The sequence below is a fragment of the Petromyzon marinus genome, chromosome 27, assembly GCF_048934315.1.
Source record: "Petromyzon marinus isolate PM22_M1 ecotype Great Lakes invasive population chromosome 27, UKy_Petmar_22M1.pri1.0, whole genome shotgun sequence".
NCBI classification, from domain to species: Eukaryota; Metazoa; Chordata; class Hyperoartia; order Petromyzontiformes; family Petromyzontidae; genus Petromyzon; species Petromyzon marinus.
The window spans coordinates 3,563,595-3,582,917 of NC_133693.1; the positions used below are offsets into that span (position 1 = coordinate 3,563,595).

The following is a 19,323-nucleotide window of genomic DNA, read 5'->3' on the forward strand; positions in this document are numbered from 1 at the left end:
CAGTAAGTCGGCTTATTTTGGGTAAGGCCCATTGAGCTAAGAAGCTCTTTTGCAATGGCCAAAATGGTTGATAAGGTAACAGGAGCATTACACAGTAAGGGAGGCTTTTTAAGAGCTGCATAGAACCAACCTGAACCTATGTACAATGGAATCTAGCCGGCAATGGAAATCTAGACTCACACACATGATTGTCACCAGAGGTGCCAGCTCAGCACTCTTGACCTCCAAGCCACCCGGGGGGCCCACCTTTGTTGCCCATTCTTAAATTTTATTATCAGGCCACACAAAGCACAGGAAACCATCGTCTGAGCCGTCACCCAAACAGCACAGGCATGCTCAGAGCGGCACCACCGTGAGTGAGAACAGGCTGTTCGCCTTTTGGCATTCTCTGGTCTGACATTGGTCAGACTAGGCCATAAAAAGGCTGTCTTTGTGTGTAGGCCCAATCAGTTTTCAAAGACAATGCATGCATTATTATCAGAGAATGTTTGTGAGCATGTTCACCACAAGTACGTGTGGTTAATGCAGACTTGATTCCTTGCAAAAGGTATCTATTTGGTGTTTGAAGATCTTAACAACTCCTGTTGTATTGCCAAAAAGGGTAAACACCAATTATTATTTTTCAGACCGAGAACAGGCTCCACTGGCTTGACAGCAATCGTATTTGCACATCGCCCTGCACAATGGACCTCGGCTGAAATTTCAGACTAGAAAAAAATTGGGACTCATTGTGGCGGTCATGTCGGGGGCACGCCCTGTGGCCCCAGCTTCGAAGACAAGGGGTGGGTGGAATGCCGTTGACTTGCGAACCTCACAAACCCACAGACCCGCAGGTCTGACAGGTGGCCGGGTAATCGCAGCCCAACAAAGTGGGCCTCGATCTTCTCTGTGCACACCTTTGAGTGATATCCCCCTCCTTACGCAAGGGGGTTATCAAAGTAATCTAGTTTCCTCCACACACACAAACTGGCCAAACATGTCAGAGCAGGAACCCTGCCAGGTTAAGTATTGAGGCTCATTGAGGCTTTACTGGATAAATATAATCAATCTCTATATATCTATAAAAGGGAAATTTGTGAACATGCGTGTCTGTTCAAAATGTTAAGCATACTTCCCGACATGCAACAAACTTGAAATTTGCCATGTGGGTACTTTCCTGCCTGTACACCATGCAAACATTATAAAAATAAACTTTTTTTTGGGGGGGGGGACTCAAAAATGAATTTTTTTTGCACGGCAAGTGAGCTGTGACGTCACATCTGTCATGTGACCCGCGCATGTGGAAGCGTAACGCAGTGTGCCTGCTCATGTCACGCCCCCCCCCCCAACCCTCCGCGGCATGATTAAAGTGCCATACAGATGTGTTGCAGGTCTAAGGCGTTCTTCGCGCAGCATTGGTTTATTATTTCAGTCGTTTACTGCTGTACGCACCCTGAAAGTTGTGTGTGTCTGCAGCAAGCGCGTGTATGTGTACCTATGGACGCGCACGCGTGTGTCTGTGTGGGGGGAGCGGTAGTGTAGTGGTTAGCGCGCTGCGCTACGAACCCGGCGACCCGAGTTCGATTCCCGCTCACAGCCACCACCGGTGACGATTATTTTAATCGCTCCTGGGCCTCCCCTAGGTCGACTCAGCCTCAAACGAGTAACTGCTGTGGTGTGTGAACATCGCCACTGGGGAGACAAAGGCGGCCGGGCGTGGTTAATCCAAGCTCTGGGCGAAGCCGGGTAGTAAAGCTAGTTACATCATAAATACTCGTTCAATGTTTTCCCTGTCAAGTTAAAAGCGTTAATGTATAGATTTTGTCTGTTTGTGTTTGTGCATGTTTGTTATCAGAGGGGCGGGTGCACAATACATCTCATACAGATGATCCGATTCAAACTAACTCATCATATAACGTTGTGTTGCTAGTAGTGACTCACCCTATTGAAAACCAACCAAAGTGATCTAAGGGTTTACCAAACCTGACATGACAACTACCGTTACTGCTGCTAACCAAACACCTCCATAGACAATCACCATGTTGGAAAGCATTACACAATCCTTGCACGGGCACGATTTTTTCTAACTTGTTTCACGACGACGAAGACAATCGTAGACTGGCTATGGCGGCGTGACAGATCCGACGTACCGATCTGCAGGAGGACGGGCGTCACCAGGGCCGTCTCCATGGCGTAGCAAAACTCGCGGCCGAACATGATGGCGCCGTGCATCACCCACTGCTTGATCGTCACGGCGCCGTCCTCGCTCTGCTCGTCGGCTTCCTCCTCCTCCTGCTCCTCTTCGTCATCGTCGGCGGCAGCAACTTTAGCCCGCAGCGCGACTTCTCCGCCGCCTCCTCCTCCACCATCACGGCCGCCGCCGCCACCTCCATCGCCTCCACAATCAAGACCGCCGTCACCACGGCCGTCGCCTCCACCATCACGACCGCCGTCACCACCGCCGCCGCCGCCTCCATCATCGCGACCGCCGTCACCACCGCCGCCGCTCTCCTTCACGTTCTTGAACGAGACGGTGGCCGCGCGCCGTTCCTTCCGCGCCAGCCCCTCGCGCGGAGATTTTTCCGAACGCTCGTCGTTGTTGTCGTCATCGTTGTCGTCGTCGTCATCGTTGTCGTCGGAGGAGGAGCAGGTGCCGCATGGCTCCCCCGGCGCCCCCCCGGGATCGACCGGCGCCCCGTCGGCAACACGTGCTGGCTCGCGCTGGCTCGGCAGCTCGGGAGCCACTGCTCCGACGTGCAGAGCTTTGATGTAAGCGACGAACTTCCAAGCGTTCGGTTCCTTTAAATCCGTCATGGGACACACCCCTGCCCCGGTGTCTGTCCCTCTCTCTGGCTCTCCCGGTTGTTGTTGCTCGCACCGGTCAGCTTGGTGGTTGGCGGTGGGGGTGCTGTATGCAGCTTATATACAGAGCATTCCTGTTTCGAGACTTCCCCCTCCCCAAGCCTCTAATATGTTTTAGACAAAGTTAATAAATAAAAAATCCATTCACTTAATTCCAGCTTCATTGCCTTGATGGTGATCGTGCTGTGCGGCTCAGTTCTCGTAGCAGTAAAGACCTCCGCTCCGGGTCCCACCCCCATCGATTGTCCGAGGCTCTCGGGGCTGAATCTGCATCACACAAGGGCAGACACTGATGAGCGCTTGCGCTCACACGCGAGCCCTCGTGCTCATTATCGGCCGGTGTATTTACGGAGCCGTTAGCCCGACTCTTCGTTGGCGCGCTGAGGGTGGGGGAGCAACAGGGGCCAATCGCAGCGATGTAACCCAACATTTGTTTAGGTATCGCAATCTCCAGTGATGAGCAATTAACATGTTCATATTTACATAACGGACACTTCACAAAAGGATTTCTCGGAGAACAAAGGACGCAACCAAACAACAAGTAGTTCCTTCTTCCTGGATTTACATAACAAGGCTATGACCTCAGCTATCTGTCACAATGAGTAATCGTCATCATCCGCCATGATTAATCCACTGCTGGATGAAGGCCTCCTCCCAAGCCATCACTAACATTCATAGTCACGCAACTAGCTTCCTGTGCACGAACTAATCTCATTGCTCCATCTCCACAGAGGGCATACCCTCTTGGGCGTACCACCTCCCCTTGGCCTTCCATGGAAATCTTGGGTGTAATAATCTATATTAATCCAGGAATCTACGTGTTGTCACATGCCCAGTCGGAGGATATTCTGACTAGATGTCCTCCAGGCTGACATTTAATTTATTGAAAGAAAAACGCATTTAAATTCATTATCCAGCAGAACTCTAGGACAAAGCAAACGTAAGCAGAGTGCCTTTCTGTGTCTCTGCAAACAAATAATACTAGTTTTAGTCCAAAAGCATAAAGTATTGGCTTTTCAGATCAATATAACAACAGCCTCTTGAACAGTTTCGACCTTCTGGGTTTCATCAGCACAGTTAGGCATGTGAAACAATGCTGGTGGATTTCGATATGTTACTGGTAAGAGTACTGCATGGAACGATGACGCTCTGTTCACCGTTTGTGTACACTACTTGAATGTTGCATTAGAAAGCATGAGGATGATACCACCGTGACGCCACTAGGAAAGCACATTTTTACGATTTTGTTTTCTGGTTAACAAAACTTCTAACTCATATTAGGCAGCCTACACAGCCTCGTTATGTGTTTACAAGGCAAAGTTGCAGCGCTGCAATTGTCTGCTCACACCACTGCTGGCATGAGGTCCTCCAAATAGAGGAAGCTCAAAAATGCACCTCTGGAGGGTTTTCGGCCTACTCTCACACGCTGGCCACATGTCTTAGAAGAGGCGTGAGTACCCACACACACCTAACCCCACGACCAATATATTATTATCATATCACAATCCACGGGGCATTTGTTTGCAAATTTCGTAATTTCCACTTTCCTCTGTACTGTGCCAATATGCTCAAGTAGTGCCACATCTTTCGGGCACCAATAGCTTTATGTCATCGTCAAGGCATCCTCTGTCATGTCTTCCTCTCTTTCCTGTTCCTTTCATTTTTCCTGAACACACTTTTAATGCTGCTGTTGTTGTCCATCCTACATGTGTGTGTCCAAATAGTGCCAGTTTCCTTCTCGTCACTGCCTGCATCAAATCTTCCTCTCTATGCAACCTTTCTTACTTCTACGTTGGTCACTCTTTGGGTACGGCTTAGATGAAGGATCCTTCTGTAGCAATACATTTCGAGTGTCAATATATTATCTCTGTCAATTTATACTCGCCCATTATTTTAACTGCCGGGGTGGGAGTTCAAACCGGCGACCTCTGGATTGCAAGTCCGATGCGCGAACTATTACATCATGGCAGCATCCCCTTGCAAGATCGGGGGACTCGTCAAACTGCGAATGCAGTGAAATGCAAACCTTAAAGGCGCATATCACTGATGATTGCCCAATGCAACACGAGTATCTGGTGGAACGAGCGGACTCCAATTCAGCCACCCCCCCCCCCGGATGCCGTGGAATGGCTCACAACGTTATCAAGGACAATTGTAGCCTTGTTAATTTATTTTCTCAAACGTCATACGAAAAAAGAAGTGCCCTCGTAAACCGAGCTCATTTGTTAAGGGATCGTTATTAACAACTCAAGAGTGCCCGCCCTTACATATTGAAAATGCTCGTGTGGGATAAACAATCTGCTAGTCTGGAGGAACATAAGCTCCGGGTGGGGGCGGGGGGAACCCCTGTAGACACAGAGTACCAGGTATCAATGGCTTAACTAAATAATTCAAACGGGCATTAATATTCAGCGGTGCCCATCGACCATCCGTTGTGCAGGCACACGCACGTATTTGGGTGGTGGTCGTCGTCGTGTCGTCCCCACCCCCCCCCCCCCCGGAGGATCGTAGCAAACGCGGAGGGATAAAGGCACCCATGGTATCTGTGCAGGTCAGCAAACGCAAGCCATTCAGAAACTCCTATAGTGGTGGAATGTACTCGGGCGCATTTTGAACGGGCAGGCGGACCCATGCGTACCAGCACGAATCGATGCAAACTCATAAAAATTCTGTCACTTAACACTGGCACTCGAAGCCCATGACCACATCAGCTGGATATGTGACCAATCCCGTCAGATCTTTTATGAATGGGAGACTGATTGTCCTGGAATACCAGGCTTGTGCTGCAAGATGACCGGGAGTTTGGCAGAAGAGCCATGAATTATCGAATACAACTGAGTGGAGATTTGAATGTTACCTCCTCGTCCGGTGGGTTTTCTCCGGGTGCTCTCTTTCCTCGCAATAATTGTGGGCACGTTGTAACGTGCACTACTCACGTGGATAGCGCGATGAACTTGCAATCCAGAGGGCGCCAGTTCACTTTGATCTCCCGGTGCGGTAGTTGAAACAAAAGGGCAAGTTTCTTAGATCCCCCCAATTCTACCTCTGTCCACCCAGCAGGGTCAATGGGTTCACCGCAGTTCATCAACTGGCAGGACGCGTGTGTTTTTGGAGTAAAGTGTCGGTACTCCCACCTCCTCCATGATTTCTAATCAGCATGGAAAGAGTAGACTAAATATTCTCTGGAGGGGACTCTCGAGAGAGCAGTGGTTCTTAACCTCGGGTGCATGCACCCCCCAGGGGGTGCAAGATGCCCTTTCTGTTGGTGTGAGACATACCATATTTTTTTAGAAAGTAAATATCGAAACACAAAGGAAGCACGGGCACGCGAGTACAACTCCTTTGTTTCATCAAACCGATGTATTTATTAACATTATAAGGCTGCAGGAAATGTTAAGAATCACTGCTCTAGAGCTTTCTCTAGTGGAGGCTGTTGGCTTCCGCCAACAGTGGAAAGTGCAGGCAGCTGCAGGGCTGCACCTTTACCATTTTACCCCGTGGAGTCTAACCTATCCCGGTGGTGATCCCGCACTTGTAACGATCACCGATGTCTCATTACTCATCACAAGTAGCTGCCGCCGTCTGCAGCCGAGAGTGCCGAGGTTGCAACACAAATGTGCTGATGGCGGAATAACCGGGCTATCGTATCAACGCTCGGGATACGATACCTGCACTGCCACACCTCCATCTATAAAATTGTTCCCACGCACCCTGCATCCCATTCATACAAATGCAGAAAATCATCTCTTCGGATGCGTTCTTGGGCCTATACCGTGTGCGCCATTAGGCATGGCGTGTCCGACGTTTCGCACCACTTCCTTGGGAACTTCTTCAGGAACCGATGTTTGCATCGGAGAGCCAGACGGCACAACCGCGGAAAAAATCTCCGCGGAAGAGAAATCCCATTGTGCCAAACGACGGGTCTCGTCGCTGCACCTCCGTCCAATCACCAATGGACAGTGGGACTATTTTATATGTATTATGCCCGAGTCTCTGTCAAAGAGCGAAGGCGTCCATCCATCCAGACCATTTATTCATCGCGCAGTCGACCGCGCACGCCCGATGCCCTGGCGATTGCGCAGGCGACGCACGGCTACCGTTCGAGCCCGCGGGATTTTTCTTTCTCAAGACGACAAAAATAATTGCGCCGGAGGTCAGACGACAAAATGTCTCGGCGCTGCCGGTGCACATTTACAATGGAGGAGGGGAAATAAAAACTTTCCCAATGTCCTACAGCAAAAGTGTGCATAGGGCCAAGCATTCGGCTTTGCTTTTTGGTTTTCTGCCGCTATTATATTGTAAGTTGGGCACAGAGGCAGACGGTGTTGACATCAATTTGCCGACTGCCAACTTAAATTTCCAAGAATGTGGCCTTTGCGATGTTTATGCAATCTCTTTTCAAAGCACAATCCAATTTTCCAAAACAATGCACCGAGCACAACCTGCAAATCAAAAGCCGACTTCCAGGTCTATGTTCAATTCAAATTTCTAAATTGCACATGGTAATTCAAATCATTTTTTTTTTAAACCAACCGTGCGACCACAGTATGTACAACGGCAATGGACTACTGAGGGGCACAGCCACCCAGATTTACTGCACATTACATCTGTGAAATATGCAAAATACATTTATAGTGCACACACCTGCTACGCATGTGGGCACGTGACCACGAGTGCAACTTATGCAAACGTGAAATATCTTGACATCCCAAAGTGAGTGAGTGACATTCTCAGAAGCGGGCTCCAGGACATCAATAACACAGCACAGTCGGCGTCCAAACAGTGGCAGTTAATTAACAATCGTGGGCCAACTTGAGCGCAAAAAGCCTGAAACCTAAAACTGCTTTGCAGATCTAGGTACCAACTGCATCGGGTTTCTCCGTTGCGCTGTACAGCTCTCAGATGTTTTTTTCAAGATGTGACCGCGTGTTGTTTTCGACGTGACGTCCGACGTTTCAGACGTCAGTCCCTGATGAAACTCCCCAGCGAGTGGAACGAAATGTCGGTTACGATGCAGAACGTCATGCGGAACGACCCGAAAGCGCATGGGAGAGCCGTAGGGCTGCTGCGCTGCTGGATGCGTTGTCAAATCCTGGCGGACAAACTCCTGAGAAGGCGGCAAGCGAGCTTCTGAAGATCAACTCACTGGCGCCGGTTCAAAACAAATCCACCTCGGCTCCACAGCTTCCCCGTCGTACCACCTGACCACGTCCTCGTTTACATTTTTTTTTAAATAGAGGCACCGCGTCCTAAAAATATCGTAGGAAGGCAAGCGAGCTAAGTTAAGCATGTTCGCTGCCACGCCGGCCCAATGAGAATTGGGCAGTTTCGCTACTAACGTTGACCCTCTGTGTTAAACAACCAACCACTGCCCCCCCCACCCCACCCCCGTTGACGTGGGAAGGCATTTGCCGGGTGCCGCCTGCGTCCGTTCGGGTTCAGGGAAACGGAGAGCGCTTGCCGCTGTTCAAAGAAGAAGAAACAAAACGCTTGACCCCAGCTACTCCCAGCGTCAGATGTTTTGCTGGGCAGCATTTGGAACACTGCCTTGGTGTAATGTAATGTGTTTGGTGCGTATGTTTAATTTATTTCGCACCGTACGTAGCCAACCGTGCTGATTAGAGGTGCGGGAGGATGGACAACAAACTAAACACGCAAAAACATTTTTAAAAAATTAGTTTGCTCTCTAAAAGAAGGGGAAAACCTATTCTCAATCTAAAATAAATTAACTTTCAATGAGGTTACGGGTTTGATTTTCCGGCGCGGCAATTGAAATGACGGTGCAAGTTTCTTAAATCACCACCGCCCCCCCGCCATGCCTCTACCCACCCAGCAGCATGACCGGATACACCAGTTAGTCGAAAGGCAGGTCAAGATGTCTGGCCAGTGTCACAGTTGGCCAACTACCCTCTACGTGTGCCCTCTGGCGCCCCCTCGTGTGCAGTCCTTTCCACCAGCAGTGGTGTGAGCCAGCAATTGCAGCGTTGTACCTTTACCGATTGCCACGGTCGGATTGGGCAGTTGCCCAGCTCTATTTATGTTTGGCTGCCCACCAAGGCTGTCCATACCAACAAGGAGTCTCTGGGGAGCATTCTCCGAGTGAGTTATGTTTACTAAATAAAAAGTATGCACGTTTTATAAATGGTATTTTAAGCCTTTGCTATAAGTTTGTTTCATTACTGTGGTACTCCCGGTAACAATCACAATCCAGCCTGGCCATCTTCGTCTCCATCTACCTCTGCTCCATTTTACTTTCACTTCACTAAACACAAACACTTTCTCCAGGGGATTCCCTATCATGCCTATAGCCGTGTCCAAAACACTTTCGTGTCCACCATTCTATTGCGGTGCACAGTCCTAGTTTTTAAACCAATTAATAAAAAATGTTCGTGTATAGATCACGTAAATATAAATGTGTCGTTTATCCGCCAGAATTGGCCGATGATGCTGGCTGTAATTACCAGCAAAACGTCGTACTCAAATTGTAAATGTTGTGGATTTACTCTCCAACACATCGGTGGGCTGAAGTAGTAACTAATTGTCACGTTTTATTTTCGTGACAAACCTTACTGGTTGGCTGTGTCGAATGGTGGCGGGTTAACGACAAATTTATACTTTCGCCATCTAACCCAAAACAATCTTTATTATATCGGTCGCGAAAGCTTACGTGTCAAATTTGCACCAGTTACATGCGGTTTCACCTTAATTTGTTCTAATTGCCATCCAAGGGACAGCGCGATAGTCCTCGAATGCAAAAGGCATGAACTTTCTCCTACAGTGAGGGAAAAAAGTATTTGATCCCCTGCTGATGTTGTACGTTTGCCCACTGACAAAGAAATTATCAGTCTATAATTTTAATGGTAGGTTTATTTGAACAGTGAGAGACAGAATAACAACAAAAATCCAGAAAATCGCATGTTGAAAATGTTATAAATTGATTTGCATTTTAATGAGGGAAATAAGTATTTGAGCCCTCTGCAAAACATGACTTAGTACTTGGTGGCAAAACCCTTGTTGGCAATCACAGAGGTCAGACGTTTCTTGTAGTTGGCCACCAGGTTTGCACACATCTCAAGAGGGATTTTGTCCCACTCCTCTTTGCAGATCTTCTCCAAGTCATTAAGGTTTCGAGGCTGACGTTTGGCAACTCGAACTTTCAGCTCCCTCCACAGATTTTCTATGGGATTAAGGTCTGGAAACTGGCTAGGCCACTCCAGGACCTTAATATGCTTCAACTTGAGCCACTCCTTTGTTGCCTTGGCCGTGTGTTTTGGGTCATTTTCATGCTGGAATACCCATCCACGACCCATTTTCAATGCCCTAGCTGAGGGAAGGAGGTTCTCACCCAAGATTTGACGGTACATGGCCCCGTCCATCGTCCCTTTGATGCGGTGAAGTTGTCCTATCCCCTTAGCAGAAAAACACCCCCAAAGCATAATGTTTCCATCTCCATGGTTGACGGTGGGGATGGTGTTCTTGGGGTCATAGGCAGCATTCCTCCTCCTCCAAACACGGCAAGTTGAGTTGATGCCAAAGAGCTCCATTTTGGTCTCACCTGACCACAACACTTTCACCTAGTTGTCCTATGAATCATTCAGATGTTCATTGGCAAACTTCAGACGGGCATGTATATGTGCTTTCTTGAGCAGGGGGACCTTGTGGGCGCTGCAGGATTTCAGTCCTTCACGGCGTAGTGTGTTACCAATTGTTTTCTTGGTGACTATGGTCCCAGCTGCCTTGCGATCATTGACAAGATCCTCCCGTGTAGTTCTGGGCTGATTCCTCACCGTTCTCATGATCATTGCAACTCCACGAGGTGAGATCTTGCATGGAGCCCCAGGCCGAGGGAGATTGACAGTTCTTTTGTGTTTCTTCCATTTGCGAATAATCGCACCAACTGTTGTCACCTTCTCACCAAGCTGCTTGGCAATGGTTTTGTAGCCCATTCCACCCTTGTGTAGGTCTACAATCTTGTCCCTGACATCCTTGGAGAGCTCTTTGTTCTTGGCCATGGTGGAGAGTTTGATTGCTTCTGTGGACAGGTGTCTTTTATACAGGTAACACGCTGAGATTAGGAGCACTCACTTTAAGAGTGTGCTCCTAATCTCAGCTCGTTACCTGTATAAAAGACACCTGGGAGCCAGACATCTTTCTGATTGAGAGGGGGTCAAATATTTATTTCCCTCATTAAGATGCAAATCAATTTATAACATTTTTGACATGCGTTTTTCTGGATTTTTTTGTTGTTACTCTGTCTCTCACTGTTCAAATAAACCTACCATTAAAATTATAGACTGATCATTTCTTTGCCAGTGGGCAAACGTACACAATCAGCAGGGGATCAAAAACTTTTTTTTCCCTCACTGTATCTGCTGCCTCAATCATCCCCCGAGAGAAAAAAAAATGTGTGCACAGCACAAAAACACACGATGCAGTGCAGATGATTGATGTTCGAACACTCACATACATAAACCATAAATGCTTTCTGTTTCACGGACATCCATCTTGAGGTCAATTGTGACGGGACTATAACACTTAATCCCTGGCATTAGTGACTGGTTATGCATCCGCCTCACTGACACTTAGCGCATGCATTTTTCATGACACGCGATTGCTGTGCACGTACGGCGAGCGTCATACCACCGCGGAGTGCAACGAGGGCCCTTTGGCAGCGTGGCATCGCGGAGGCAACAATCGCAGACTGATCGAAAAGCGCGTGCTTACACACACGCGAACGCGCGGACGGGAAAGACTGCCTTCGGAAAACGGAGATAACGGACTCGCTATTTTTAGGAACGCATTGCACGAGCCTTAGAGATGAAGAAGACATCCTCTTGCGTTAGAATTAACGCGAGACAAAAACGATAGATACTGATCGATGCATCAAACTACAACGATGTAAGATGAAAAAGGATAATCAATTTTGCCAATTTTGTCGGCAGAGAAAAGCGACGAGTGGAAAATCAATTCTAATTCTCAAAGTTTGGTTTTCCACGTTGGTCTGCATGTTGAGAAATTCCTCCCTCAAGCTTTTGCCACGCACCATGGCATGCAGCATGTTCAGGAACTCAAGTCAAAAGGAGTTGAAATTACAACTCCTGAATTCAATCGAGAGAGATAAATATTTAAAACATGCAACACCAACTCGGAAAGCCACATGTGGATTGCAGGCAACTGCGAAAAGTAAATTGTGACATTCAAATTTTCTGGGCAGTGGCACGGCCCAGCAGTAGCGCATTCGCCACTTGTTGCAGAGGTTCGTGGTTCAAAACCAGCAGCCGCCCTGGTTATTAGCACAAGTGAAATTAACGGTGATAATACTCCGTGCTGTCTGCTTCATAGTGGACGTTAAAGATCTCCTCGACGTCATTTACAAGATGAGTGCATTGTGTACCAGCGTCCGAGTCCAAATTTGCCAAATTCGAAAATTGTCCTGCAAATTACTCAATTGTGATTATACACAGCAGCAATCATCACTCCTACTGGGAGACTAATGCCCCAGGTTACCCTTGCAAATGAAATTCACCCTGGGTAAACAAAATAAACTTTCTCTAAATGATGGGAAACTCGTCAGACAGAAAAGCGCATGTGGCTGGAAACCTACAAAAGCAATGCACTCATAAGGTGATTTCTAGACGGCAAAATGTGGTTTGATGACCATCTGTTCAGTCGTCCCATCATGCCTTGCATGCAGTGATATCGCCACACTGCGTGGATAAAGCACAGAGCCTTGTTTCAGACCACAAACTCAAAAGAGTCAAAGATGTGTTCAAATTATTTTAGAAAGCAAGCAGAAGGATGAAACAACACTATTACATATGGATGATGAAACTGAATACTGCACATTAAGGGCAATTCAGCAAAACCGGATGATTCTGGGCTGGAGTTGACAGGCAAGTCGTCTCATCCCCATGTAGGCAATGGATCAATGCTGAAGTGTCAAAGATGAAAATTACCTTTTTTTGGTAAACAAAAATTAGAATTCTGACTTACATAACACTATATTATGAACAATAAGCCATGCAGCTGACTTCATACATGAACGTGTTGTTTTGTATATTTATTATAGGGACAGCCTCCAATACAATCTCATTACAAAAAAAAATAACTTTTCCATTAAAATGAAGACATTGCTTTAACTTTAGGAAACCAATTTTCTGCTAGCCATGGTGTAACTGATCTGGAAAGATTAGCCATAGCGCCCAGAAAGGGCCCACACACACAACAACAAAAACCTCAACACCATCGTCAATAACGTTCCGGCCTTCAAATGAAAAATATATAATAGGCGCCATTTGGTTCAACGGGCCTTCTTCAACGCACATGATAACGCGCAAGACCACTTAGTTCTACCGACGAATGCGTTGAGCTTTTTGTTAATTCTGCCCGTGCTCTACTGCCAACGCACCCACCCGCTGCTCCACATTGGCTTTGATCTGCCAAGAAAGAAACCGCTGGCTCCATCGACCGCTCCTGAACAGCGACCGATGGTTGCGCACACCTCTTAAACAAGTGGGATATTAAAGACGACCCAAAGTGGGAATGCGGCCACCCAAACAACACAATGGAGGACTGCATTCTACGCCCGCTTTCCGGTGGACTGGAGAGTATTCGTAGTGCAAGCAATTGCGTGGCTCACAATAATTAAATCTGGACGTAATAATTTACGCGTAAATAGTCACACGCTCGACTAAGTAGAAGAAGAATGCAGCATCGGCCACATAATTAATTTCATGGCAAACATATGAGTAAGTAAGATGACAAACACCAGCGTGACTCAATGTTCCACCTTGGCTCTACAATTTGTCAACATCACGGGTAGGGGACCTCTCCTTCCCGAGGGGCAGTTACCTTTGGCAGGGTAAATATTAACACCCGTACCTTTGTGTAATCCAATAATAATAACAACGAAACATAACATCCATGTTGACAAAGTGCACAGAGGCCCTTGAAGTGACACATGTGACGGAGCCGCGCTAAATTTAGAAATAGTGTTGCTCCCAAGGTTATGAAATATTCCCCTCCAGTGCCAAGTTCGTGTGGCTAAGATGCATACGATGGGAAAATGTCATTTTACGGCCATTTAAACCTTATGTGGCCACAGGACCCATATGAAACAAAGTCACAGGCCGGATATGACCCGCGGCTACATTTTGCGCGGCCCACAAGCCGAAGGTGACATTGCCGCTGGGTCCACGCAAGAGTATAGCACACCTGGCTTGTGTGACCTCCTCCAGCCAGGTGACCCGCATCAAGTTTCGGTGGCCGTAAAATAATCAGCCCCCGCCACTGACCGGCTCGAGATCAAGGCCTCTCTCTCCTCTTCTTCTCCTTCTGCTGCTGCAAGTTGAAGCACACGCATCAGAGAGCGACAGACACAAATTCCCCTTCTCCACAGACACATCCCGAGCCATGCCAGCTCGGGGGCCCCTCAAAAGTACGAGTGGCTTTTTTTCCCACTGGAAAATTTGCCAAGTCGGGCCAGAACCAAACAGTAAAACTGTGCCCTCACAAGACATCTGAATCTGGCTACGCAGGGCAAGGATACAGGGCTAATAATTTTCATAATACACATATACAAGCCACTTGAGTTCCTCATTGCGTGTGTTGTCAATGGCAGGGCTTGGGTTTTGCAGTGGAAAAACAACCTGGCGTGTCTCCCGTGCCATGCCAGGCAGGTTTGGCACAACAACGGCACGGCTCGGTTGCAGAATGGAAAAAAGGTAACAACATCAACATCCTTACCACTGGCAAACCTTAACAGAATGTTTATGAAGCAAAGGCAAGTGTTATTAATTCACACAAATAGATTATTTAATCACCAAGAGTTATCTTCACAAAGTTTAGAATCATCATCACCGTCAAATGTGTCATAAATAATCCGATACAGTACAGTATTTTTGGTGATTTTAGTGATTGACGCGCTGTGCGCTGAAACAGGCAAGCCCAGTTTGATTCCCGGCCACTGCGAACATCGGTGGCAAGTGACATTTTAACCAAGTCCTGGGCCCCCCCCTCTCCAACAACAACCGGCAGTCCGCCACATAGTGACGGCGACGTCACCACGGCGCCTGTGCCAGGCCAGCGGCACTTTAAAGGCCACGTGAAGTGTCGAAGGCCCGCCACGTGAAGTGTGTTGACCAACACACACTGACCAGCGTAGTGAAGTATGGTCAAGCAACCCACCCACCCGCCACCCCAAGACCAACACGTGTGTGGGGGACTTTCACTCGGCAGTGGATTGACAAAGGACTTTGAATTACCATCATCGTCATATTCATGTACTCAATCATCATCAAATGAACCTCATGGCGGGACCCCCGGGGTCCCGAATAAAACGGAAGTCTAAATCGTAATTCATTTATTTATTTTGAGCGACTCCGTCCCACCACGCACAAAGGCCGCGACCCATCTGGCGCGGATCATTCTGTTGTCATGTCGTGTCCAAGCGCAGCAGCGAGGACGAATGTGCAGAAGAGCTGAACAAGTGAATGCACTCCATGCTCGGGTATGGGAAGGATCATAAGTCTCATCCAAAGCTGCTCAAACTGCCGATACGACTGAAGTCCTTTATTTGTCATAACAGAATGCATAATACAGTGAAACTGCTCTCTTATCTTCATTATTATTTGTGACCTACCAATATCTGCAGCAAGGATCAACCGCTGACAATCCTATTTCCTGCAGATATTTAACAAATGAGATGCGTTGCACCGTTAATTCATCCTGTTTGATAATCCACACTTCTCTTGTCCGTATGCATCTATGTATCTGTGCAGATAGGTTTTTTTTGCGGTTAAGCCATAGTCACCACATACCGCTCATATCAATGCGGATAAGAGGAGCGGCGACCCACTACTCTGTAGAGTAATATTGGTATAAACGCTTGTTACAATATGAAAAGCGCATAGAAAACGCGTACTATTTTACGTACCGTGTACAAAGTGTGCTCACAAATCCACACTGAGAAACACGATGATTGACAGAGGGGCGTAATTTTTTCGATAGTGTATTTAAATAGAGGAACTGCAGGTAAGTAGTTTTCAGTTTTAAAGACATAGTTCAACAAGACAACACTTGCCACCATCCTTTAAACCCATTGGTGAAAAAGGGGCAAAGTTTGTGTTAACATTATAACATGTTTATGCGAGAGCCGGGGGCTTATGGGACCCCGGGGTCCCACCATAAGGGTCAAATGTCAATTGGGCGCCGAGGCACAGTGAGGCAAGGTTGTTTTTGAACAGAAGTGTTCCGGAATTATTTTAAGATTTTGAAAATCTGTATTCGAAGGTTTGCCGTGCAGTATTGAATAAGGAATGGCATGCAGGTGTCAATATACTGTGACAAATTCAAACAGCTCTGCACTTACACGTTGCACCACACAGAATTATTGGACTCGGCACAGCAACATAAGATGGTGAATTCATAGCCCTGATGCGACACAAATACACACACAAGGCACACACAGTGCGCACGTACAGCTTCATACAACACACACAGCCTTAGACAGTATACTTGTTGTAGTTTCATTGATGGCAGCTGACACGTAACATTAGACACACTGTACGGCATACAATTATACATGTGGAGTACACAATATACACACACATTAGACATAATATACATAGGCAGCACGCACGGATACAGCTCGCAAAACACAGTAACGCAACACACACGAGGAGCACACACAGCACACACACAGTACACACACAAAATACACAACCAGTATGGAGAGCACACACACACGCTACACATACACAACAGGATAACACATAAGCACTTAACACACACGCACAACGTACGCAAGACGCGCAGTAAACACAACGCACCCACACACGTTTAACAAAAAGTGCACACACATTACACAGTTCACACACACACAGAGACACACACACACAGCTGCCCACCACTTAGCCCTGGGTCCAAGCAGCTACTACAGCAGCTGATCGATGCAAACCGAGGACGGCCGCGTGGTCCAGGTTCGACTCTGGGTCTTCGGCGTGCAAGGAGACCACGGGGCGATCAATGACCCAGACCCACGCAGAATCCCACCATGAAACCGCGTGGAACCTGCAACCCACAAGCCCAAATCCTCTGGACCGCTCAGACCAAGAGTCGACCTCCACACGAGCCCCTACAACACAGACCCCCCGTGAAACGTGGACCCCACAAGTCACGGACCCACGTTAGAACTCGTGACATCCCATCCCATTACCATAGTTCATAGTTCATTTGTTTGGTATAGCCCTGCGAGCCATTCGGCTCTTGAATCGGGTGCAACCGCAACAAACAAAAAACATGAACAAGAAAACATCTTAAAGTGATTATGTGACTGTGCAAACAGAAAATACAGGAAAAAAATATCAAAATATTCCTGAAATAGCACCGTACACCAACGCTGTGTGCAAAAATCCCAGTGGGATGCAAGTCAAATAACAACAACACCACAAGACAGAAAAACCCCTGCGCCAAAGGCCCTTCAAGGTGAGGACCACCACATCAGCTCCCGCCAACACTCCAATCTCAAATTCCCATGGTCAAGGGAAGAAACAAAACGCTGTAGGAGACCCCCAGATCCAGGACCCTAAGATGCCTCAAGAGGCCCGGTTGGACGTCAAGAGGGACCCCCACCCGCAGGGAAGAGCCCGGGCCGCCAAGGTTCAAGGCCACTCACTGGCAGTACCCGCATGGCCGATGACAGGGCCCGTGTGTGGTGGTGGTAGTGGTGGTGACTGCATCAGCGCCGCGTAAGCTCCCCCACTTAACACCAACAGCACCACCACCACCACCAAACAACCACCACGATCCATCCTCAGTTTTGACGATGTGAACGGCCGAGCCGCGGTGCCACACAGACTACGGGAACACGTACCTCCTCACCTCTCCTCCTCCTCACCACAAACCTCCTCACCACCACCAAACCTCCTTCAGTCGCCGGGGGGGGTAAGCACGGGGGAGGCGCAGTGCGGTGCCCGAGCCCCGCCCACCAATAATTAGGCCCCGCCCACTGCCTCCGAAGGCCCCGCCCACAACCCATTGAAAGCCCCCGCCCCCTTCAGTGCTGAATCTCCGCCCCATTCAGTGTTGAAGCCCTGCCCCTTCAGTATTCAAACCCCGCCCCCTTCAGCGCTGAATCCCCGCCACTTTCAGTGTTGAAGCCCCCCGCCCCTTTAAGTGTTGAAGCCTCGCCCATTCAGGATTGCAGCCCCGCCCCATGTAGAGCTGAAGCCCGGCCCCCGTCAGTGCTGAAGCCCCGTCCAGTGTCGAAGCCCCGCCCCCTTCGGCGCAAAAGGATCCGCACGAGTTTCTGAAGCCCCGCCCACAAAGACTCAGCGAGCCCCCGCCCCCTTGCAACCAAAGCTCCGCCCCAGACATAGCCTCGAGCTTCGACGCTCTGGTCATCATCGTGAGCCATGATCGTTCCACTGCTGGATGGAGGCATCCCATCAAGCCACCGCCATCCCTCGCGGAAACAGTCACGCGAATGCACGCGAACCGATGTCATCGCTCCATCTCCCTGGCGAGCATCCTTCTCGGGCGTGTACCGTCATTAGGCTGCCACTCCATCGCTAGTCTCGACCCCCAAACCCACCATGCCAGTCCCTTCAAGCGGCGTGCCTTGCCCACGCTCACTTGCTCTTCGTCACGTGAACAATTGCGTGTTTAACCTGCGGTGTGGTTCTCCGATCCGCGCGTGATACTTCCTGCAGTCACGAAAAGCTTTAAGTGAAGATTGAATAGATGGTGAGTTCAAGAGTGGCTGAACTTGCCTGCGGCTAAGACAGATCTGACGTCATCTTGATGCATGCCAGAAGAACAAGTTTGTGAGGACCATCCGCCGCTTGTCTTCTTACGCAACCCATTGGCCCCCCGGGGGAGACAATTGTCTGCCTATCTCTTTCGTTATTTATATCTTCCATCACGATGCTGAATGGCCATTGTGGAGAACGTGAATTATATTACGCGGTGATAATGATAATAGCAGTAGTGCCTTCTTGACTAAGCAGGAAAGCCTCACTGAGTCTTAAGACTATGGCTGGGACTGTCTTTTCGGTTGCTTAACTGACGGAAAATTACAATAGACCAACGTCTTGTGGTTGATCACTTGGGCCCCCTTTAACAAAACACGCTGTCTCCTGAAGGCGGGAAACCCCTATAAGCCACACCCAGCGTGACGCGGCTGACGACATCGCCAAGCCCCTACCATCGCCTCCCGTTCTCAACTACTTTCGTGTTGATCGAGCTCAATAATTGTAAGAGTAATCGATTACTTAATTAATCGGATCACAATCCCAGCTCTACTTTAGAGTGCGATGATTAATAAAGGTAGGTGGTTTGGCCAATTTAATTGTAAACGTCATAGTAATATAACACTCACAGTATAGGCACAGGTGCATGATTAAATCCACTTTCTGGACTGGCAACTACTTGGCCACTTAGCAGCCCAAAGGGTTACGTGAATTCCACGATTTTTTTTTGTTA

At 48.3% G+C, this 19,323-nt stretch overlaps 1 protein-coding gene across 4 annotated transcripts in view; it reads right to left on the minus strand.

Annotated features, from left to right (window-relative positions):
• The window catches only part of LOC116946625 (solute carrier family 45 member 4-like), a 54,149-nt gene extending 36,331 nt beyond the window's left edge, over positions 1-17,818 (minus strand). For 2 of the 4 annotated variants that reach the window (XM_076070018.1, XM_032961717.2), the window contains exons 1-3: positions 17,714-17,813; positions 14,056-14,181; positions 2,130-3,108 (exon numbers count right to left, since the gene is read on the minus strand). In XM_076070018.1, coding sequence (XP_075926133.1) covers positions 2,130-2,793 — 664 coding nt within the window. In that variant the 5' untranslated portion in view covers positions 2,794-3,108; positions 14,056-14,181; positions 17,714-17,813. Of the gene's footprint in view, positions 1-2,129; positions 3,109-14,055; positions 14,182-17,713 lie in introns of all 4 variants that reach the window. The other 2 variants (XM_032961718.2, XM_032961719.2) reach the window with 2 other exon arrangements.
• Positions 17,819-19,323: the final 1,505 nt, after the last annotated feature.